The sequence below is a fragment of the Sander lucioperca genome, chromosome 15 (assembly GCF_008315115.2).
Source record: "Sander lucioperca isolate FBNREF2018 chromosome 15, SLUC_FBN_1.2, whole genome shotgun sequence".
Lineage (NCBI taxonomy): Eukaryota > Metazoa > Chordata > Actinopteri > Perciformes > Percidae > Sander > Sander lucioperca.
Window position 1 is genome coordinate 9,912,760 of NC_050187.1, and position 25,008 is coordinate 9,937,767.

The 25,008-nt window shown below is 40.9% G+C and overlaps 1 protein-coding gene across 1 annotated transcript; it reads left to right on the plus strand.

Moving 5' to 3' along the window:
- Positions 1-2,596: 2,596 nt before the first annotated feature.
- LOC116039326 (splicing regulatory glutamine/lysine-rich protein 1-like) lies at positions 2,597-6,747 on the plus strand. The gene is made up of 4 exons (XM_035992768.1): positions 2,597-2,628; positions 4,589-5,209; positions 5,750-5,979; positions 6,331-6,747. The coding sequence occupies exons 2-4, from the start codon at positions 4,629-4,631 to the stop codon at positions 6,720-6,722; spliced, it is 1,203 nt and encodes a 400-aa protein (XP_035848661.1). The 5' UTR covers positions 2,597-2,628; positions 4,589-4,628; the 3' UTR covers positions 6,723-6,747.
- The last annotated feature ends 18,261 nt before the right edge of the window (positions 6,748-25,008 follow it).

The following is a 25,008-nucleotide window of genomic DNA, read 5'->3' on the forward strand; positions in this document are numbered from 1 at the left end:
GCTGGTGCTGGTCGGCCGGCTTTGTCAATTAGGAAACTTAATCGCTGGCCTTGCCTTATTTAAAAGGCAATTCTTGCTTCCTTCATATCTATGTACATTTATCCATCTGAAAAATGCTGGAGGCTCCTGTCTCCACTCTGTAACATATTCGCAAGACTTACTCTATCTCTCTGTCCTCAATGTCCGTCTTGAAATGCAAAAGAAAGGCTTCTATGTTTGCTGCTGCTGGGACTTCTCTTTAAATGTTTTCAAAAGTACATTGAAGGTGTTGCAGAAGGGTACATCAGGTTGTAAATGCTTTCACTGAGCTATTTGCCCCTGTGTGATCTATACAAATACCTGAGTCTTCTTTTTGTTGTTGGTATAATCGTGGCGTGATTTGAAATTGTATTGTCTGTTATATATATATTTATGTAATTAATTGATGTTGTGCTCACTCATTTGTAGTGTGTGAACATTGCAGAAATGAGAGATTTCACATTGTTCCCTCCCTGTAAAAACGTATGAACCACACTGTGCAGCGACTGTAATGATAGAGCATGTGGCCTGTTTGCTCGCATGCTGAAACTCAGTTTGATTTCAAAAGAAAAAGTAGTTCTTAAGTAATATTTTAAGATATATCTTCAGTTTTATTGCACATTGGGATCAGCAGGCACATGTCATACATGTGCTTCAACAACTTCATATTGACAAATCTGATTGGCTTACATTAAAAAGTTCTACTTACGTGACAAGTAGGTTCAACATCTACACAGTAAAAAACGGTATTTGAATAGTAGAATGAATAGTTTTTTGTGGGTTTGTATGGTACTTATACCCTACTTATATATAATAAACACTGAATAAAGTAGTTTTGTGTTAAACAGATATTTATTTTAAACATGCAATCAAAAAAATGCACAGCCAACAATGGTATTGAATATAATATGCTTACTACTTCATGTATCCCACATCATTTGCGACAAGCCAGTGGAAGGGTGCATTGTCATACTGGCCAAAAGGGACTAGCAGCTTTCCACGGCACAGCTGACGCCACGGTGCAGGGATGCCCTCTGCTCGAAGGAGCTTCTCTGCGTGTGTCAGGGCGCTGTCCTGGAAGATAGTCGCCATCAGTACGGCCTGTTGACGTTGTGCAGGGGCCTCTGGGTTGACGACGCGGATTACTGGGGTTGCCATCTTCACTTACAGATGCTGAAATACACTTAGACACAGTAACAGCACAACACTATTAGTTTTATTTTAACATTATTTTATATTATGTATTCAGTTTCTAATATGACAATGCATGTTAGTGTACAACAGGTCATTGATACCCTTTTATCACACAGCGAGGAGGAAGTGTCAGAGCAGGATGACAACTGCTCAACCCTGATTACAGCTCTTCAGATCAAGATAACTTTGAGGTAGAGTTCATATAACTTCTGAATGTTATTATAATACATGTTATCCACTTTTCAGCCCATTTCCCTCTGGCAAAAGTTTGTATGCCATATTTACACTCAAAATCAGTTAAAAAATCCTTTGCCGCAAAAGTTGCCAGTAAAACATGTCTATCTGACAATTTCTATTTGATGAAATGCATTCCTGAGATGGCACATGCTGTTACAGCATGAAACATGAATTAGGTTAGTAATATGTAAAAAGTTAATGTTTTGTGAAAGCAACAATAACTCAAATAATTACAGCAACAATAACTTTACTCTATAACATGATTTTTCCACTATGGTTTGTCTGTCATGACAAGTTAGTAACGTTAACGTTACTGTAACGGTAAGGAATGATGAATGAAATCTGAAGGTATCTGAGGAGGGTCGCCCCCGGTCTACTGTAACGTTATTCGATAGAAATATTGTCGTAACGTTAGTGTTTAACAAATACACTAGCCTAATTTAAAAGGCCTCCGAGTTACGTTAACGTAGGCCGAGGACAGAGATTTGACCGAGACACTGACATTTAGCTAGCTAACTAACGTTAGCAGTACCGTTAAGGTAACCGGCGTACGCTATTATTCCGTAGTGGATACACAACAAATACAATTGAATGTATTATTTAAAATGACTCAGCTGAGAATATTTTAATGAACGATTAGCGGTAACTTTAACGTTAACGTTACCTTGTCAACGGGACCTTTAGTTAACTTATAGCTAGCTTTAGTTGATACCATTAGCTTTCCCAAACGATCAAAAAAATCAACTGGGCAGTACAAACAGTGAGTGTAATGAAGAATTAATTATTTCAGGCTTAGTAAAAATATAAGACGTGAGTGTTATTAAGAATTATTTCATTCACACTTACCAGATCTACTGAAGGCTATGTTCGTTCACCGGAGACCTCCGTTGACCGCAGCGGCAGGTTCAGCTTTGAATGTCGGCGTGTGATTGGTAGTCTGCGGTCGGAAATCCTACGTTTCCAATTGGTAGTCTACAGTCAAACGGAGCGATTTAATTGGGGGAGTCTACGGTCAGTCGACGAATCAGAACGCGTAACTGAACGTAGACTTTGCGCAACGATAGACTCAACCTCTGCTTTTATTTAAAAACAAAAACATAACAACAGAACTAGAACGCCTAGTCTCTACTACAGCGGCACACAGAGTTCCAGTCCTTTTCCACACAACCCTTTGGAAAGGTAAGTCGCACTTTACAGCAGAGCTAAAACTACTTTTTTTACTCAACTCTTTCTGTTTAGTAGAGCCGTATTGTGTTGGGGAAGGAGTACATTTGCTTTCCTCACATGTTTCTGTCAAATAAATATCTTTTTTTATCAGTTATATTCCAGCTATCAGATGTGCTGTCTGTGATCAGAAGCTGCAAATGCACTTTGTCTCTTGCACAAAACAATTTTAATTATTAAATGTTGCATTACGTGTTGCCTAAATTGCATGTGCACAAGATTGACTGCATGTGTAGTGTTTCCTTGCACTCGAGGACACTTTAAATTGACTAAGAGGTTTGCAGTCCCTGCACTTGTGACATTCTGCAGCTTCTATCACAGATCACATGTGAATTAAAGATTATTTCTCAAAGGTATGACTAAATACGTCCTGTTTTAAAATTATCTGTGGGTTGTTGATGTAAAACAGAAATGTCTTGTTGTGTTACAGTGAAGGTGTCTTTTGAGCTAGTCGTAGAAAACACAGCTTTCACTGTAGTGTTTTTATTATTTTTATTATTCTTACTAATAGTAGAAATATTGTCTCTATGGGCCACTATGGGCCGCTACTGATGAATATATATATATATATATATATATATATATATGTATATATATATATATATATATATATATATGTATATATAATTGTTATTATTTGAATCAAATAATAACAATAATTTGTCTTGTTATTTTTCAAAAAGTTATTTTTATTCGCGATCATATGGAGAAAAACGACACTACCCACAATCCTAAGCGTTACAACGACGTCATTGTTTGGTCCAAGTCGCTGTTGCCATGGAAATGTTTACAGTACCATGTACCCGTGAACGGCGAGAGCGAGCAACTACAATAGAAGTCTATGATTGTTTCAAAATGTTTTTTTTAGCGCCGAATCCATTATCACTGACCACCACCAAGATAAAAGAAAATGAAAGAGAAAAAGAGAGAGAAAACAAAGATAGCACGGTTGGCTTCCGGTGAAAAATATGCTAAATTAAGTGATTTATTTTCCAAACAAAAAGAGTGTGTTGCTTCAGCTAGCTAATATTAACGTTAGCAGCTGCATATTTTGGTGAAACTGTTGAACTGTGGCCGTGCATTGCTCTTTCCGTGTTTTGGTGGAGCTGTTGTATGATGTCGCTAGTTAGCTAGCTAGCTACTGTGCTTTAACGTCGAGCCGGTGTATTTGTGGTGGCTGTGCCTTTAGTGGAGCGGGCCATGTCGTAGCACCGCCACCTAGTGGTCTGCAGATGCTTTAAGATGTTAAACTGTTGTCGGTACATTTTTGCCTTTTTTTTGTATGTTTTATGACATTTGTGTGACGTTGGTGCATAGAAATAAAATGGCATTAAGTTAATTTGACTCATTTAGCAGCTGGCTCTCTGCCTCGTAACGTTACGACTCCACTGTTTATTGAAGTTTATACGTTACTATTTTAATGGTACACCTTTCTGCTACGTTGATTTGATTAGAAATGGCCTTTCTATCCATTTTTATTTCTATGGGTTGGTGTGGTTTGAAAAGAGGGCTGTGTGTTGCAAATGCCAGGCCCGCTTTTTGATCCCAGTCCGTCACTGCTGTAGCCTACTAGCTGCAGCTATAGTATGTCAATGGATATATGTACTGTATGTGTCAGACATACATTAATACTTGATTGATTTATTTGAAAGTAATAATAATAATAATTATTATTATTATTATTATTATTATTATTATTATTATTATTCTAAGTGATATTTGTGGCAGACTTTTTGCAATTTCTTTTATCAAGCACAGTGCAATAATGATGTGTGACCAGATACATATTTCTCAGTTTATTTAAGTTCAGTTAGAAGGTTTAGTTAAGTGAAATAACCTGCTTAGTGTGCTGCTTGAAACAATAATGTGATCAGTGAAGTAACTGCTGTGTGTGTTTGTGTGTTTGTACTTGCAGTTTCACAACGCCAGTATACAAACGAGAAATCATCGAGAAAATGTTTAGATCCATTTTTGGACTAAAATTCTTTGCAAGACCTCGGTCTTCAGGAGATATGGACTCTTCGAAGAAGAAGTCCAAACGAAGGAGTGAGAGACCTTCGTCTCCTGAAGACCTCAACCCTCCCACCATCTTGAGGGAGCACGGACGAAGGGGTGAGAGACCTTCGTCTAGTGGAGGCACCAACCCTTCTACCATCATGAAGGAGCACAGGCAAAAGGGTGAGAGCCCTTTGTCTTGTGCAGAAAACAAGCCCTCTATCACCAGGCAGCAAATCCGAAGGGGTGAGAGCCCTTCCTCTTCATCCTCTGAAGACAAGCAGCCTTCTACTCCAAGGCGGAAGCAAGCATGGAGAGGTGAGAGCCCTCCGTCTTCATCTTCTGAAGACGACCAGCCTTCTTCCACCAGGCAGCAAGAACGAAAGGATGTGAGCTCTTTGTTCTACGTAGGCACCAACATGAAGGAGCACAGGCGAAAGGATGTGAGCTCTTTGTTCTACGTAGGCACCAACAGGAAGGAGCACAGGCGAAAGGGTGAGAGCCCTTTGTCTTGTGCAGAAAACAAGCCCTCTACCACCAGGCAGCAAATACGAAGGGGTGAGAGCCCTTCCTCTTCATCCTCTGAAGACAAGCAGCCTTCTACTCTAAGGCGGAAGCAAGCATGGAGAGGTGAGAGCCCTCCGTCTTCATCTTCTGAAGACGACCAGCCTTCTTCCACCAGACAGCGAGTACGAAGGTTTGAGAGCCCTTCCTCTTCATCCTCTGAAGACGACCAGTCTTCTACTCCAAGGTGGCAGCAGGCATGTAGGGGTGAGAGCCCTTTGTCTTCATCTTCTGCAGAAAACAAGCCCTCTACCACCAGGCAGCGAGTACGAAGGGGTGAGAGCCCATCCTCTTCATCCTCTGAAGACAAGCAGCCTTCTACTCCAAGGCGGAAGCAAGCATGGAGAGGTGAGAGCCCTCCGTCTTCATCTTCTGAAGAAGACCAGCCTTCTTCCACCAGACAGCGAGTACGAAGGTTTGAGAGCCCTTCCTCTTCATCCTCTGAAGACAAGCATCATTCTACTCCAAGGCGGCAGCAAGAAAGAAGGGCTGAGAGCCCTTTATCTATCAATCTGAGTGTGAGAAAGGAGAGGAAGATCATTGAAAGAGAAAAGCAGCGTTTGGAGAAGGATGGTTTAAAAAGAGAAAGAGAGAGATGTGAAAAGATGAAGACAAAGAACCAGAAGGAGAATAAAACGTTTGGTCTGCTTTCAAGAATATACATTTGGAGGCTCAATCGCAAGATAGATCGCATTGCCAGGAAAATCCAATCAACCCATGTGGATGAGTGCTACCTCCTGCGTCATGGTAAGAAAGTAAACTTACGTTTTGTCACATAAAATGTCATACAGGTATATGTATAGCCTCCTTTTGATCACAGTAGATCAGTGGTGGAACAAGTATTGAATTTCTTCACTAGTAAAAGGTCCAACACCACTATGTAAAAACTAATTTATTTATCTTATTTAATTATCATCAGAGGACAAAGGAAACATACTCAGTTAAGCTAAGATAGCTCTTATCTCACTTATGGCGCCAGGCCAACATATATTTTTAACAACTTGCAACAAAACAAATATGTTGCCTATTTCCTTTTGGGAGGGGTGCGAGTGTACAACTGGACTCCAGACTTAACCTTTCATATGCTGTTGGTTACAGGTCCCCTCATAAACCCAAAGGAAATGGCAGAAAAAGAACGGCTGCTTGACCGAAGGAGGGACCTGATCTTGTACAAACGCAGACAAGAATTTAAGGTGGAGAAGGAAGTGAGGAAGCAAAGACTGAAGGTAGAGAGGAAGGAAATAGATGTGAAGAAGATGGAGAATATCTCTGAGTTATGCTCCAACTCAGATAGCCCAGATATGTTAAATCTTGGCTACGGGCCAATGCCAGTCAGGTCACCCAAACTCAGATTTGTTAACATATATCATTTAGGACAATATGAGAGCAATCAAAAAAATGGCATCAAACAGAGAGAGGTAATTGAGGGAGACGGCAAACATTTCAGATTTGACAAAACTGAAGTAAAGAGGCGGCAGGCCTGGGTTTGACTCTGACCTGCAGCCCTTTGCTGCATGTCATTCCCCCTCTCTCTCCCCTTTCATGTCTTCAGCTGTCCTGTAGAAATAAAGGCTGAAAATGACCCAAAAATAATCTTTAAAAAAATAACTTCAAAGAAAAAAAGACAGTAGAAAAAAGTAAAAAGGAAGAAAGGCAAGAATAGGTCAAAACAAGCGACAAAACCTTCAAAAAAAAGGTGACAAACTTCAGAAACAGCGACAAAAACTTAGAAAAAAGCGACAAACTTGGAAAAAAAGACAGTAGAAGTAACTACAGTCTTGTAACTGAAAAACATTTTGCAAAAAATGTCACGTACCCCCTGCAGTTCTTCAAAGAACCCCTGTTTGAGAAACACTGGATTAGAGTAGTGGATCACAGGTGGAGTGGGTCCTGAGTCCCGAGGAGACTTAATAATAGATTTAATAATATATTTTATTTGTAATACACTTTACTTTTGGAGCAAATCTCAAAGTGCTACATTTAAGATCATAAAAGCATGGTAAAAACATCAATATAAAATACAAATAGACAGCGCAGCGACTTGCAGGGTTAATTAAAACTCAAAAGTTCTGCTAAATAGAAATGTTTTTAGTTGTTTTTTAAAAGTCTCAATAGTTTGAGGTGCTCTCAGATGGTCGGGGAGGGCGTTCCAAATCCGAGGAGCGGCAGAACAGAAAGCCCGATCACCCACGGTGCTGAGCTCATTCTTGGGGAGAAGGAGGTGGTTTGAGTTTGTTGAACGGAGGAATCGAGTTGTATTTAGAGGGGTGAGTAGTTCTTTCAGATGGGGGGGGGCATTTCCATAGATGCACTGGAGGGTAAGGATTATATTCAATCCTGGCAGAACCAGGAAGCCAGTGAAGTGAATGGAGAATGGGTGTGATGTGGTCTTATTTTCACACTCTCACCAGGATCCTTGCTAGCCTGGCTCCGCCCTCCTACGACTTTTGCTCAATTTTCATTTTCCTTCAGTACTACGTCTGGGTTTGCAGTATATTTTTGGGTTTTCTCCGATCAAATTTTAACAGGTCCAATCAGCGAACAGAGGGAGTGGCTGAGAGCGATGACGTTGAGGTTTAGTAACCTTCAGCGAGTTTGTTGTGGCAATGCTGCCGAATATCTAGGCTAACGCTAGCGATGCTAAGCCGATTGTTGTTGTCGTCTCCCCTCTTGTTAGCCTGGTCCCAGACAGTACGTAGGAGGGCGGGGCCAGGCTACCAGAGTGGCTCTGGGCAGATCCAATAGTTTTAAACTTCAACAGAGTACCTGCCTTCAAGGAAGTTAACACTTGAGAGAGTCTGGTAGGACCAGGCTAGATCCTTGCAGCACTATTCTGAACATAGTGCAGTCTCTGCAGGCTTTTGTTAGGGATCCCGATGAGAAGTGCGTTACAGTAATCCAGTCTGGAGGAGACAAAGGCATGGACCAGTTTTTCAGCATCTGCTAAGGTGAGTGCCCTCCAGGAGGCGCTACAGGAGCCTCTGTTCCAGCCCACCTGCTGCTGCTGAATGTTCCTTTTTTTGGTTCCTGCTTCATGATGATGATGATGATGATGATAACAGGTAAACAGCCTAACCCATTTCATTATTTCATTGCATTGCATTGAGCTTTTTATACTTATCTTTTAAGTTAAAGGCATACTATGTAACTTTTCCCTCTTCGGTCCTCCTACAGGTTGTCAAGACAACCTGTAGGAGGACCGAAGAGGGAAAAGTTACATAGTATGCCTTTAAAGTAGCAATACCACAGTGTAAAAATACTCCATTAAAAGTAAAAGTACTCATAAAAAGTTGACAATATATGATGCATTATGAAAGTGAATTATTATTGCAGATGGTGAGTAAGCAGCATTGTATTGTTGTAGCTAGTCGAGAGGCAGCTCATGTCACACCCCCGCCTGCCGTGACTTCTGCACGGTGACAGTCTAGTGTGTGTGTGTCATTTTGTTATGCCTGCCGTGTGTTTGGTGTGTGTGTGTGTGTGTGTGTGTGTGTGTGTGTGTGTGTGTGTGTGTGGTTTTTTTTTGTCTGTCTGTCTGTGTTTCTGTTCCCGCCTACATTTTCCACAGAGTGAGGACATGCCCCCCCTGTTGATTCTCCCCACACCTGGTACCAACTCCAATCAGCGCACCTGCTACTCATCCTGCTCCATCATCTGCCTTCAAATGCCAGTCGGACTTTCCTCTCCCTGCCGGATTGTTGCTTACCACTGAGTATGCTTTTTCACCAACCTTTGAGATTTGTATCTAGTCTAGTTTCTTGTTTTTGTACCTACCTGTCTGCTCTGCTCCCTGATGTTACTAACTGGAAGATCTCTGTTCTCAGAAATAACCCACCTTTGGAATACTCTGCTGCCAATAGCGCANGTCATAAAATGAAAATACTAAGGTGCAACAACTCAAAATTATACTTTAGCATTTGAGTATATTCAGTCTACCACTGGTGAAGAGGAAGGAGAAGAAGACGAGGCTGGAGAAGAAGATGAAGAGATAATTAGTCCTGACATCATCCTTAAAAACATCCAGGTTCTGTATCCATCCACCAAGTCTGGCCCTGACTGATATATAGAGACGGACCAGTGTTTTACTCAAAGAAACGTGACAACAATTCTGTTACTACGGTAAAAGTCAACTGCAACTTTTTTGAAGTAACTATACCAACAACTGGGAATTGTATTCTGTACTAAAACCAATTTTTGGGACACTAAATATCATAAATAAGGTCCCTTGGGAGCTCAGTAGTGAATATGTGACTAAAGAAACATCTGGAAAATCTTCAAGAAGATATCTGAAGCGGATGATGACAAAACAAAAGCAAGAAAAAAAAATTAACAAACTTATATTAAAGTGAAAATCCAAAGATGTGTTGTTATACATTTTGTGTCACCTTGTGTTCACATCATTATTTGGTTCATGCTCAGTGTTTTTACAGATACATATGATGATTCTTCTTCTGTATTTGTACTGAGTTGCATCCAGTTAACTCCTATAAATAACAGTAACAATGAAGCTGAATCACCTCAGAATTAAAGATTAGAGTATAAGCAGCATTGTAATGTAGCTAGATGGAACAGATGCTAATGAGTTGTTATATTTGGTAGTTTAATCAATATTAATGCATCATATTTCATAAAATCATTTGTATGTGAAACCTTAAAGGCCACACTGGTGTTTTCACTTTGATTGACATCTCCCTCATCGTTCTGTTGGAAACTTAGCCAGTTATTATTTTTAGTGCGTAAAGTCTGGTGATGTCAATGAATTTCAAAGCATAGCTCCACTCAACTTTGCACACAAAATGTGATATTAGCTTCTAAAATATGATGCATTACATAATACAACAATTAGTCAATGAATCAATGCAACTGATTCACAGAAAATGAATTGGCAACTATTTTGATTGTTGTTGAAGTCATTTTTTAGGCATAAATGCCATGTCAACATGTCATGGTTCCAGCTTTCCAGCTTTTAATTAGACTATTTTTAATAATCTTCGTCTGTTTGGAATGATTTTGAGGTTTTTAAACGGGTGGTTTGACAGAAAAGACATTGCATAGTGTCAGTTTGGGTTCTGGGTAATTGTAAATTATACAATTTAAACACACATGTTCAAAAATGATAAATGAACAATAAATCATTACGTTTCAAGTAGTGACAAACCAAAGCAAGTTTATTCTGACCGAAAAAGTTAAGGCCCATCTTGCAGGGTTTATTTTCTAACGAATTTGCGCAATTTGCTTGTTGGAAATGTTGGTAACGAAAGCCCCCGTCTCGGTTCACTGTCTATGGTCTCAGTCTGTGCCACTGGTGTTGCAAAATACGGCTTTTGGTCTCGACTGAGTCCATGTGTCTTTATTATGTGTATAATAATATTGGAGGGAAAGTGAAACACAGCTTGGACGGGGATGCTGTTCGGCTTTTCACAAGTTTAGACAGCTAGCTACGCCGACGTTTGCTAACGTTAGCGCAACAGCATTAGCCTAGACTGCCAGGTAAATATTACGACTGCCTTCGGAGTTTCCTATATCTGCGTCCACTTGTCAACAAACTGGCCTATTTGGAGACATTTTTAACAATGATATACATATGTTGAGTGCTTTATGTACCCATTAATCAACAGTGGTGGTTAACTGCAACGTTCCCTTTAGACATACGCGGAGTTTGCGGGGGGGCAGGCTGAAGCGGGTAATTGCATTGTTTCATGGCATGACCAGATATTTTATAAATATTTTAAATAACACAAAACAACTGAATTGTGGTAGGTAATACATCTGATTTCATATAGGCTAAGCCTACTGCTTTAGTAAAAAAAATATTTTTTCAGGGCTCTGGCTCTCACCTGAGACTATTGTTGACGCATATGCAGGACGCAAAAAATGAAAATGAATGTTGCACTAGTCTGGACATCTTACCGTGCCAACGTTGCAATAAAGGTTGCCTAAATGCCATGTAGCCTATATAAATTTGCTGTCAGCTTACTAATTGATTGCGCGTTTTGTGTAGATTTGGACTTTTATACGTTTTATTCCACATTGTTTAAACTGCGAAGTGGATCTCCGGATCGCTGTGGATCACTTTTTTCCGTGTCATTGGATTACGGCAAAATACGGATCTTTTTTGTCTTAACGGTTTATGGTGTGACTGCGCTTGGTTTCTGCGTTTGGACAGGCATCTCAACAGACTGGAGGTCCAACACTGATTGTTCACGGTTACATTTTAGTTGAATCTAAGTGTCGGGGCATTCCGCCACATCTGTCTATTGCATTCCAAGACAGCCGTGCCGCGATTGGATTTCATAAGGGCGAATTGTTAAATTGTTAAAATGTAATTTAAAATCTTCTTTAAAAATAAACATATAGCCTATGTTTATTTAGCATGTTTGTTTTGTCCATATGTGCTCGTGCTGTGTTCCCCAAGTGGTAGGCCAGGTCTCAGCTTCTACAATGAGTTTTTTTTTTTTTTTTTGCCCCCCCTGGCTCGAATGTCAAACTCCGCCTATGCCTTTAGATTGAGAATGAAAGTATTTGTATGTCATAAGCTAAATACCCCAAAAGTCCCAAACAAAATTTCATATAAACATCTATAAACAATACATTAATCTGGATATAATCTGAAAATGAGCATAATATGGCCACTTTAAGATGTTTAGTTGTTTAAAGATAATATGAGAACATCTTTTTTTTGACTAAAAACACAAAGCATTGCACAGAAGATGTAGTACTCTTACTCAATGGTGTCGGACTGGTGGTGGAAATGGTACTGAGTACCCAGGGCCCTCATGTGAGGAGGGCCAAAAAGATGCTAGAATGAATAGCTGTTGATGTAGGCCCAGAATTTTGTGCTACGCCCCTGTTCTTACTAGTACATATCCACCCCCAGTCCAACACCCTTGAGTAAGAGTACTACATCGTCTGTGCAATGCTGTGTGTTTTTAGTCACAAAAATATGTTCTCATTTTGTCTTTAAATAACTAAACATCTTAAGTGACGTCCTCCCCACGTAGAATATGTCTCTCATTGTCCCTTACAGCACACGGATCTACCGCTGTCTCGATCGGTTAGTTTGTCTTATGTGACTTTGGTGGATCTAAACTAATCTTTTAAAACACCAAAATCACACAATAACATAAACTAATTAACGATCGAGGCAGCGATAAACAAGCAACTCCTCTGTTCTTCAAGGTAAAATTACTGTTTTCGTCAAAGGAGTCTTGTGGCTTTGAAGAAAGCATAGAAAATGGCTTCAGTTCCCCGTCATAAAGGGCTGAAAATATTCTAAATAAACAGATTTTTTTGGGGGGGGGGTGGTCCTTTTTTAGGTGTCTAAAATATGTTTAGCTGCTGCTCCCGTCTACAGCAGTACGTTGCTTATCTTCCATGTCGGTACTCCTGCCTGCTTCTCCAAACTGGGGGTGTGCTGACTGCCATCTACTGGAGCTAATACACTGACTATGGAGAAGTACTTCATCCAACCAATCTTCAAAAGAACTGAACTATCCCTTTAAAGTAAAAAAAAAAATAAAAACACTTTATTACAAGTACAAGCCCTGCATTCAAAATTATACCCAATACAATAGTCCCTTTGAGAGTCAAGAGTGTTGTGAAAGTCGAGGTGCGCAGATTGGCCACTTTGTGATGCGAGAGAGCACATATGTGAAGTTGCAGTGACAGATTCGAGAGGTTGTAATCACTGAGTTGTGGTTGTGATGGAAAATGAACCAGAATTTTAAAAAAAAGTATACGAGTAAATGTTGCATTATAAGTTTGCAGCTGTCATTGTGTTCATGTAAATATCAATCTACACATTTGTGAATATTTTTTCTGTAACTTCACATTCAGAATACAGGTGTGTGAACATGTTCTACAAGTGCAAATTTCAACTTACAAGTTCAGATTCTTTTTACAAGCTCTCATGTATTTTTTCTTTGTATGACTGTCAAATTCAGATCACATGTGTGTGAATATTTTTTACAAGTGCAAATTTTATTTTTACAAGTGCAAATTAAATTTTTACAAGTGCAAATTTTAACATACAAGTTCAGATTTTTTGTTCTGCAAGTTCTCACATTGTATTCTACAAGCTCTCCCTTTTTGCACCATATTTACCTTCATAGTCGGCTAGCAACGGACGCGGAACAGGCTAACGTTACACGTTGTAAACAGCCGTGGCCCGCTTGCCTGGTCCTCCGGTAACGTTAGCAGGGTTAGCATGGCGGCGTTAGCCAGGACCAGAGCCATGTCTTTCTCTATCACTGTGGCCAGGACCAATCGGGATCACTGGTCACAACTGGGGTAGTCTAGCTATATAATTCAATGTGAGTATACGAATGTTGAAATGACATAAAATACCCGTCCCTATAGCCGTGATAAATTAGCCTGAAGCTAATGCTTACCTTTTTAGGAGGAAAATAGCCAACTCTGTGTCCTTGGGCTCTAAGCTGTCTCCATCTTTCAAATACATCTCCAATATTTACCCGGGGTTTGTTACGTCTCTGGTCACGCAACTGTTAGAAACATGCCGAGTTTTTTTTAGGTCGGTAGTCTTTCTCCCTTGATCCCGTTTGTTTGTTTGCTGCTTCCATGGCTGTACTACAGCTTTAGCGCGCTGGGTTTACATTTTTACAGGTATATCTGGCAACCCGGACTGGCTGTCATACTGTACAGTTGATACCAACACACATGTGGTTAGGCCTAAACACAAACAGATCTTCACGGAACAGAAATTAGCATTGTTGTCAGAAAAGAGTATTTCCTTAATATCTGATGACGCATTGGGGTCATTTTTGGATTTATTACAGTAATTATATTACATATTGGACCTTTAAATAAATATTTTGTTAATATAATTGTGTGGGAGACATGAACCGGGGATGGGTCAGTTCACAAACTGAGGTCTGATGTTTCCGGGAAAAACAGATTAATGTTCCGGTGTTACACCGAAATCTGTGACCCATCGAGATCGGTGTCCCCCTATCTCAACCTGAACCAAACCCCTGTCCCTAACCTTAACCACGGAAGGGGGCGCTACGCTTTTAACAGGAGGGACACAGATCACGACGGGTCACAGATTTCGGTGCAACACCGGCACTGAGCCACAGAGTCTTCAAATTAAACCTTTAAAAGTTACACAGTAAAGTATTTTTTGAGACAAGATCATTTTTTTTCTCAATGTATTTTGTAGGCTATGTCAGGTGCAAACCATAGCTGTTCAAACAGAAACTTCATTTTTTTGTATATTTATTTTAACAGTAAATAACCTGTTCCATACATAATAGAGGAGCGTTTTGAAAATGGGTCAAATTTAACCCGAGGACAGAAATTTGGTTTTCTTTCACCAAATTGTAAAAAAAAAAATAATAACATGGATGGTTCCATACAACGCTCTTCACAAGTAAAATAAGTGATTAGTTCACTACTTTCATTGAATTTGGGTATTTTATTCAATTTTATAGCATTTGAAAAAAAATTGATAAAAGAACGTTGAAAAAAAACAGCGGGAAAAGTGCATTGGGAAAAGGGACAAAAGAGTTGAAAAAGACGACCAAAACGTTGAAAAAAAAAGTTTTCATTTTAAATTTTGACCCAGAAAAACAAAAAGTTGCATAGTCGACGGGAAGACAACATAAGGGTTAAAGGTTGCCCTGCTTACTAAATCAGCTAAAGTGTTAATTCCCCTTTAAATATTCATACAAAAACACAATGTAGGCCTACAATAGAAAATAACCAATAGAAGACACAAAAGCACACAAAAAGAAAAGAGGGCTGTGACCCTGTGTGTATCCCAGGCTGGATGACCTATACAGTCTGGACAGTATTGTTACGGAGCAGAACCATGACGAGGCTGGAAGGTCAAGCGTGTGGACAGTTGTCAGCCGTTGGGGAATGGTGAATACTGCCAGATCTGCCCCAGAAAGAAATAAAAACCTGCGAGGTGTCAAAAGTTCCAAGGGTCGACAGTTCCAGTATGATCCTGTAAAAGTGCATCTCAGGGTTGTGTCTCAGTTGGGAAGCTCCTAGAAGAATTTCTGACTTTGCGAAGCCGCCAGAAAGTCTGTGGGATGCTGACGTATGCAGGCGTTAAAGCATTGTGTGTTTAACTGAGCAAGAGCAGGATGGGGAACCGGATGAAACCACATTTAGTAGCATGTATTGATTTTATGCAAGGAATATGTTAATGTTGATTCCCACATAGTCTTTTACATTACATTTCAGATTGATACCAGTAGAAGCAAAAGCATGAGGTTAAAGAGCTGGACTGTCATTGAAGCTCATCTGCTGAACTCCAAAGAACAGCTGTGGAAATGAGCGAGGCTATATAATATATTTGTAATGTTTGCTGGTTTACCCTAGAATTAGGTGTTTTAAATGTCAGATTACCCAAGTTACAAAAATGATCTCACCTACCTCTGGTGGCATATTTAGCCATGCAGATAGCTTTGGAGCACGTTCAACACAAAGGACATTCACCTGTTTGTATTTAATTGAAATAATCTCAGTGGAAACTCCACAATTTTTAATTTATTTTTTAAAAGTGGAATTATTGAAGTTTTTCCGTGTAGCTGAGGTGGAAAAGGTGGTGTATTGATCAAAACATATAATGACGTATAGGTCAATTATGCAAGCAGCTCAACGATCCTCAATTACATTTCTTTTTAGGCGGCCTCTCATGGCTGTTGTAATTATCGCGAGATCAAAAGAACTCAATGGTGTTCAAGCCCCCAACATCTCCTTCCAGGCAGCGATGCGACCGTTGACTTCAAGGCACCTAACCCTAACCCTAACCATAACCCTAACCCTAACCATTGCCTAATCCTAGTGCCTTCCAGGCAGCGCTGCCTGGAAGGAGAAGTTGGGGGCTTAAAACACCGATAAACATCAAAGGAGGAAGTGAGGTGACAAAGTATAGGAGCATCAAATTGGGTCTATGGGTCAAAAAAATGGGTCAAACAAACACAGGACTTTTACTCAGGACACCGGGTTTCGTGTCCCATGTCAAAACAAAAGTCAACTGTCATTTTGAAATTAACCGAGTGTTAGTCCGGAACTTAGTCCAGGTTAATTTTGCAGGCAGGTGCCTGCAGAATTAACAAGACCAACTGTTTATTTCAATCCACCCGACTCCTAGTCCCGCATTGCCAGACCTATCTCCACAGTGCTGTTATATAAGGTCTGGCTACACCACACATACATTCCAGGATAGAAGAAAAAAAACGCTCTGGGTTGTTTGCATTTCTTTAAACCAAACACAATCATCTTGGGCGGCGCTAAGCTCCGGACGCAGGGACGACGCCTCTGTTAAATACGTAGTCTCGGGAAGAAACTTGTTTTGGTAGAACATTTGCGCCCCGCAAAAGAAAACGCCACATACAATATTAAATGAAGTTAACTGTTCACACAATACAGCAACGTGATCTATTTGAATTAGCTGGATACATGGTTAAATGTAATTTTCTCTTACCACTGTTTAGCCGTGTGTACTTCGTCCACAGCAATCACAGCAACAATACCAAGCAGGCCTGATTTAAGCATGTTATACATCCTAGTTGTCCTGGTTGGTGTAGTGAGCAGTGCACTTTAGCACTTCCTAGTTCCTTTAGCCCTCCCAAAGGTCTGTCCTACTCCTTTACTCTCATCTCCTCTCCTTGTAAATACTGTGTGATCAGGGTTTAGACACCCCCAAAGAGAGATGTATCCGACACAATCTGTTTTCCCAGGACCTTGTTAAAAGTATGGAAAAGGAGGAACTTACGTGGCCCCTTTGGCCAGAGGGGGAACTACATAATCCCTGTAAACAGCACACACACAGAGTCACACATTAAAGCACGTGCTACAAGGCAACTGTGTTCGCCTTGTAACTCTTACAATTGATTTCATTTAGCGTAAAGCTTTGAGTGGGTAGACCTACAGTAATATCTGGGGGATTACATAATCAAACACTGGCAAAAGAAAATAACCGGAAACAGTCTTGATTAGTGTAGTTACTACATGTGGTTAGAAGCTGTTCCCATAGACAGGACTAAGACCGATGGAGGAGATGCTTTAAGTCTCTATGTCACTTGAGAAAGAGCTGATGAAGTGAGCTTCTTACACCATATATCCCAGCACGCCCCCTTCGTTCTATGGATGCTGGTCTCCTGATCATCCCAAATATTAAAAAAAGATCAGCTGGTCACCAGGCTTTTGCCTTTCATACACCCTCCCTCTGGAATGGTCTTCCATCCAACGTTAGGGAGGCAGGCTCAGTGGACATTTTTAAATCCAGACTTAAAACATTTCTTTTTTCAAACCATTACGGACATGTTTTAAATCCATAACCTCTGAACCTTTGTTTTATTGTTTATTTTGTTATGCATTCTCCTTCGTTGTTTTAGTTCATGTTTTAACAATCTTAACCTGTGTTGCTCCAATTATATTCCTTTTTGTGTTGTTGATTTTATATTTAACAGTTAACTTTGTCTTTTACATGTGCTACATTTTTGCTGTGAAGTGTTCTGAGACCATGGTCCATGGTGATAATTCACTATAAATAACAATGAATTGAAATTGAATTGAAATTGATGGTAGCAATGCATGTGACTTTAGTAGCACAGATTGCGTTACAGATTAAAAAACAGATGTGCTTAAAACCTTTCATAAAATAGCATTTACAATAACAGCCCCGTATACAACATATTTTTGCAATAGTAATTTCTTTTCAATCAAAAAATGTCATTTTCAAAACGTATTGATATCTTTGAACCAGGCTATTCTCATGAACTATTCGTACAACTAGTTACGAAAAGTAATGCACTGTACGTACTACACGTTGTTTTAACCCAAACCACAAACTTCTTTCTAAAATTGACTGGTCTTTTTTTTCAACGACCAAAACTTAACTGTCGTCGCCGCATTACAATAAACTTTTTGTGGATAAACTTAACTGTCACTGCCGCCTGTCACGACCGTGACCTCGGTGACCGGCACACTAATAAGTCAGCACAGTAACAACAAATCAGTCACTGTCCTGTCATCATTGCAACATGGCTGTGTGCACTTGGTAGTCATGAATGTATTACTGTAGTAGAGTTTTTAATCATACATTCATGGACGCAGTCCAATGCTGTCAAGCTCATTTCCTCTGACCTACAGTAGCATTATACTCACTATACTCCAATTCTGCCTCTAAATGATATGATTGTTCACTGTGCTTGTCAGCAGGGCCGCTGTATGTCTTGCTCATACCCAGGGCAAGTTGATCTCCAAAGGCACCCCCAGCAGATTAATTAAACGTTAGAGGGTCCTTTATGGGCCCTCCCATGACCCAGTGCCCGGGACAACTGGCCCAGTGTTCCACCCCTGTCGGCAGCCCTGCTTGCCTGTGATACACAATGAGACCAAATAGAAAAATATAACATCACCTATTATTTCCTACGACCTAAAGACCCTATACATCTGTTTAAGAAACATGTTAGAAAAACAGAGACGCTGAGGCAAAGATAAAGGGACAGGTGCATTCAGGTGTTCTAAAAACAATGGGACGTTAGTGATTGTAGTTTGGCCAGTAATTTGCATCAAATTGGCACTCCTTCTCGCAGTCATAAGTCAAATTCAAATTCAAACACACAGATATTAAAGCCTACACATAATTTCAGATTCAGAGTGACTTACACCTTCCGAGGATATCATTATCTTTGATGTCCATTGTAAATAAACATCAATAAATCCGCTTAGAAATCATAGAAAAAAAGCTCCTTTTGACTCCAGAACTTGCCTGAGAATCAACATGTTTTTACGTGTTCTTAAGTATCAAATTAATCCAGTGTCAGTTGCCTGTACACAGATTGGTACTTTGCAAACAAAAACTGTTAATAGCTAATTTGGCATACCTTAATAGTGCCAATGTAAACAAATATAGGCTCAAAAAGTTGAAGCACACAGCTAACTCACTGACTCCATCCATGGCAACATTATACTTCCTGTTGAGACGAAGAGGGGTAGAGAGTGTCAAACTTAAAAAAAAACCTTGGCCTAAAGTATGTGTTCAAGGATTGAATACTGTTTCTTATACCCTAGTATGTACTTTCTTTACTCTACTTTCTTCCTTGCTTTCTTTTTAATTTGATTTACTTTACTTTTCTATGGTTCATCATTAATCCTTTGTTGTTGCTTTTTCGTGTTCTCTCCCTGCTTTGAGTTTTTAGTCTTGAGGATATGATTCTAAAGTTAGTTCCATGGCATTCAATATCACAATAATAATCATTATCATCATTAACAAAAATCTTACATAATCATAGCAAATGTATTAAAGACTAAATTGATTATTAGGCCTATATCAGCCATAATTACTGCAATACATGTAATACAAAATAAATCTACAGTAAAGTGGATTAATGAATGCATTGGAATTCATGCAGTCATGCAGCTGTATGCAAACAGCATTGTATGCATGCGGCTTGGTGTTGTGCCCGATTGTGTCTGCATGTTTGTCTGTGTGAGGGTAGAAGCACTCAGGCGTAAAAGTCAGGGAGGGAAAAAAATGCATATTCATCAGGCCTCACAGACAAAATAACCTACTGGCATAATCTTGTTAAATAGCTGCAGTGAGACTTGATATGTGACACTAGGAGAAACATTTATGAACTCAGCCCATGCACTTGGCATATAATAATGCTTGGCAGGAAGAGAGAAAGAACGGAGTTAGAGTGTATCTCTGCATTCATTTGCATTTGGCTGGGGGTTTGAGATCAGCCGAGGTCCCTCCATTTTTCACCTCCATCTGAACACTTAATTACTTCAGCTGGCTAATCTTTCACTTAATAAAAACCTATTAAATAGGCCTGTCGGGGTATAAGCAGGACGCGATTTAGAGGGCCTAGATCAACGCCCCAGTGTTTCTGCTACACTTGGCCAAGACAATATTCTTTGCCGAGCAGATCAGTCTTGCAATTACACTTACATTCATGTGGAAATCTCAAATAGACTCATGTTTTGACTTCAATCACTTGCATATTGTTGGTTTTTATTATCTGCCGACTGCAGTAGTACAGGTGTGGTTTATGATGAGTTTCTCTTTCTGTCTCTATGCAGAAAATCCTTCTCCAACCACAAAAAAGAACCCAGCTCATGCATTAACCTCAGGTCTGTTGACCTCAAACTTACACATACTGTAAATGAAGGCTATTCACTGACACCCACTTGTGTCCTTCAAAACCTCGAGTTACCAGCTTTAACCACTAGATGGGGTTCCTGTATAGAGGGCAGAAAAGAGTCTGAAACCAAAGACAGGACTGGCAGTCAGATGTTTCAATGTGTTTGTCTTGCTGACATTTGGAACCACTACCAGCTATGTCACAACACTGTCTGTTTTTATATCTTGAGTGAATGGTAACTCTTCCCTACTCATAGCATTTAACTAAGGACTTGATTTCCATCACACTGAGAGGAAAATCCTGAGGAGCTCTCTGAATGCTTCGTGGCTCACATTTCACCCAATATGTTTACACATTTGACCACATGCTTAAAGCCTTTAAGAGTAGGGTGGGGTACTGAAATCCGGTTCCACTATGGAACCGGTGCCACTATGGAACCGATTCCTACGCAACCGGTAGTACTCGGACCGGATTAGAACACAAATTTCGGTTCCTCATTTCGGTTCCACTTAATGTGTCCACTGAAATATTTTCCCTCTGTCGCTCCGAAACGGACGTAAAAATATGACACTTTCTCTGTAGTCTACCATTAGCTAGCTACCGTAAATGTAGTCTACTTTCAAAATGCCATATATTCCCTCCGGGCTCACCAAAACGGACGTAAAAGCATATTAACCACCCCAAGCCGAGGAAACCGAGCACAGTCGATAGATTTGTGCCTTTCTGTTGATATCTAGCACTACGAGACAACGGACAGAGCTTTCCACTGTGCCCGGGCCATGGACGAACAGGCGGGGCCCGGCGTGTTCTTCAACAACAATAACAACTCTGTTTTACCCGGTGGTGGGAAAGCACCTCTGCCTGATGGCACTTCCTGCAGCACGAATGGGCCCGTTTCGAAGTAGAGAGAGCACAATGGGAGGTGGAGCAGGCTGAATTACAGGTGAAAACCACTATATTTTACACGGTTATATATTAGTGGCACTACCTGGGCATTGCGCTGCTCCTTTCTAGTAACTTGCATTGAGTTTCTGTGTTTCATTGTTCTGGTTACTAACCCGCAATTACCACCAACTGCGGAACGGCTGCGGAACGGCTGTGGATCGGCTCCGCTGCGTGTCGGCTCCGTGCGCCGCCGTCCTTCAATACCTCCGCCGTCCTTTAATACCTTCAATAATAGGTGCAGATTTGTTGGGGAACTGCTGCGGCCATGACTGACAGCTGAAGTCACAAGGACCCACGAGATCTTGCAAATTCACGTATGATTGCGCGATATATCAGGATGTAGTTTCTATAAACAGAACCACAAACTTGACTTCAGGCCTGTCTCCGCCCATTATGATGTTTTCAAGGTGTAGTGCAGGGAAATATGATCCGCCGTGAGCACGGTGTATTTTATTTTGAAATTGAACCGGATGTTTTATTTTGTTTCTGTGCTCGACTTCCTGTCCCGCAGAATCTGCCCTGTGCTGAATTTCTGAGGAGCTCCCCGGCATCTGTCAAAAATAGAAGCTCTGCGTATCTGTTCCGCCGGAGCTGGGACGGAGTCGGAACGCAGCCGTTCCGCAGTCAGTGAAAATACACACATTGACTTTAATGTAAACCTATTGACTCCGCCGCCGTTCCGGAGCGAATCCGCAGCCGTTCCGCAGTTGGTGGAAATTGGGGGATAGTTAGCTTGTTAGCTTTAGCTCAGGAGCTAAAGGAGCTGCAGCGTCCCCTGACCCAACTGCACGACGACTGTTTGCGACCTCTTTACTGTGACTGAAACCACTGAACTCGCTTGTTGCCTTTAGGAGTTGCAGAACAGGTGTTAAGAGTAGGCTTATAGTAAAAAAATAAGTGTAATTAAATGACCTACTGGAAGCTACATTGATTAGCAAAGTAGTGAATGTATAGTGATAAAACGTTCTGTTATTTTTTGTTAAATTATTGTAGTTGTGTGTTAGGTGACTTAGGTTTACTTATATATTCAAGTACTAAAACGTTAATATATTGTTAAATTTAAATAATTTTCAATTTAAAAAAACTCTTCATTCACTATCATTTTTCAGTTTTTCAAGAATCGGTTTAGGAATCGGAATCGTAACAATCCAAACGGTACCCAACCCTATTTAAGAGTCTGACTGGACATTTGTAATCTGAGATTCCCAGAGCACATGGAAACAAATAAAAGTGTGGAGCGCACAGTCGGTACCATGAATCCTTAATGAGAGAATATACATGGAAAGATTATAGGATCCTAGGCAGGATTTTAGAAATGCCACAGACCACTCACAGAAAATTAAGACTATAATTTGGCATTTTATTCTTTTATTAGACAGTAACAGTAGTAGAGGGAATGAGAGAACAGAGAGATGGGGAATGTCAATTCTCCAGAATCAATGGCGTGCAACGAAGGCCCCCGCTGGACGTTACAGTTCATGGGTGGTGCCTTAACCCTTTCAGGGAACTGTTCAATGTAAATTTGGTTTTCCCAAAATCAGGGGTCTTAATGATTTTGAAATACTTAGGCCTCAAACTGACAAAGAGCAGTAAGGTTTTATACAGGCAGGAATTATTGTCTTTATAAAATTGTCTGGTCAACTGATTAGAAGTTAAAGAGCCTGTATTATACTCCTTTTCAGCATCATATTTGTACTCTTGGGGTCTACTAGAAAAGGTTTACATGCTCTGATGTTCAAAAAACAAATATTATGTTTCTTTTAAGGCTCTTGACACACCAACCCGATTATCGGCTGTTGGACAGTCTGGTGAGGTCGGTGACTCGAGTCTGTTTGGTGTGTTCCTTGCCATCGTCAGTTGGAGGAGCCGTCAGGATCCATTTTGGCCGATTTGACTTGTTGAATCGGCCTGTGGGCAGTCGGACTCAATGACCAATCTGATTGGTGGAGTGCTACCCCTTGACTAGCGAATCAGTGCTTCTTCCACAAGTAGAAGCCCGAGAGCTGACAACGCCAGTATCTTCTTATTACTAGCCATCGTATTTTCTTCCGTTCAGCGATTAATGACAACAACGCTCCTTCTTGACTACTATCAACACTCTGATGAAAACAATGACTGATGACAGCGTGCTCTGTGTTTACTAGGTCTATTCCAGTTTTCATTTTTTGGGCGACAATACAGATTAGCACCACCTGCTGTTATGGAGACGTATTGCGTCTCGTGCACGCGCAGAACGTACCCTCCGAGGCACTTTTTTGAGAGACGGGAGCTGACTGATCAGTCCGACTGCCTTTTCTACAGACGGTCGGCCGTCGGGTTGGTGTGTCAGAGCCTTTAGAGTACTGCCCTTGCTCCAGCTCCTCTGCCTGAAACGCTCTGTCTGAGGTTTTGGCCCTCCTTCCCGAAAAGCCCAGTCTACTCTGATTGGTCAGCTGGCCCACACTGTGATTGGTTAACCAAATTCAAACAATGGCATTCTCAATCATTTCAAACAGGAATGTGCGCTAGGCATTTCAGGCAGTTGAGAAAAAATGCTGTCTTTAGGAAGGAAATTTAATTTTTAACCAACACTATTATTTATTCATGCATTCAGTTCATTTTTGACTTGTTTAATAACCTTTGATTGGTGGAGGTGAACACCGGTTATTGGCAGCTGTGTAGGATTCAACACGCCCATACCAAACAGCTCCTGTAGCGTAATCTCCCGGCCTCACCCCTCCCTCTCAACTCTCCTCCCTGCTCCCTGGTCCTTTGCCCACCATGTCGTCCCCAGCTGTCCTGTTCTCTCTCTGCTGAAGGAGGGAGGAAGAGTGGAAGAGGAGGGGAAGGAGAGCTGGCCGGCTGAAGCCCTGCCGGCCTGGCTGTCATGTTTGCGCCTTGATGTTCCAGACTGCAGTAGCAGCCTCTTTTAGGCCACCATAATCCACTGGATTGTTGCATTAAAACCATCACATGATTCTTTGCTTTCTGTCTGTTGTACCGTGTTGCGTCACCATTTGAGGAAGCTATAAATAACAAAGAGGGGGCTGTGGGGGAAGGGAGTGGAGACACAGGACTGTCACCCCGGAACCCAACACACAGCTTTTAGTTAGAGTGAGAGCAGTAATATTCACACTTACCTGACTTAGTCTTTGGCATGCATCACAATACTCACAAAGGATTTGATGCATTAAGAAATTCAGCAGCGCAGTAGGGGCCAATGGCTGTGACAAGAAAACAAGTTCAAGGAAATATTCAGATGTGTCACTCACCAAGACGTCAAAGTCTTTTTGCCAGAATGAGAAGCTACCTCAGATTGTCACATCATAGAATGGAAATCAGGTGCGGCTGTGTTGACAGTAAGCCACTGTGAAATAGCAGAATGGGGCTGAGCTTGGTAAAATAGGCTGGGGTTTTTTGTTCATTACTTTCATGTGCTTTGACAGGCGATGATAGTCTTCAGAGCTCTTCTCGAGGGAAGCTGAGAGATAGCAATTGGCTGGAAGGCAACCTCTGCAGAGGGAGACTTACACTGATGCGAAACATAGCTATGACAAACAAAGAAACCAATAGAGCTGTTTTTGTTTTCCCATGTCAGGAGCCCCTGTGCACTGCCCGCCAGGCAAACAACTACAGTACAAGTCAGTGTAACGAAGGAAAAGCAGGCTGTATCTTCCAAGGGAATATGTTTGATGACAGAGCAACATGCTTCGTAGGCGTACACGTC

Excerpts from the sequence above, each read along its gene's own strand:
- LOC116039326 (XM_035992768.1), top strand. The coding sequence starts at position 4,629 with ATGTTTAGATCCATTTTTGGACTAAAATTCTTTGCAAGACCTCGGTCT. Across the intron at positions 5,210-5,749 it reads AACAAGCCCTCTACCACCAG|TGTGAGAAAGGAGAGGAAGA; the intron begins GCAGCAAATACG and ends TATCAATCTGAG. Across the intron at positions 5,980-6,330 it reads GTGCTACCTCCTGCGTCATG|GTCCCCTCATAAACCCAAAG; the intron begins GTAAGAAAGTAA and ends TGTTGGTTACAG.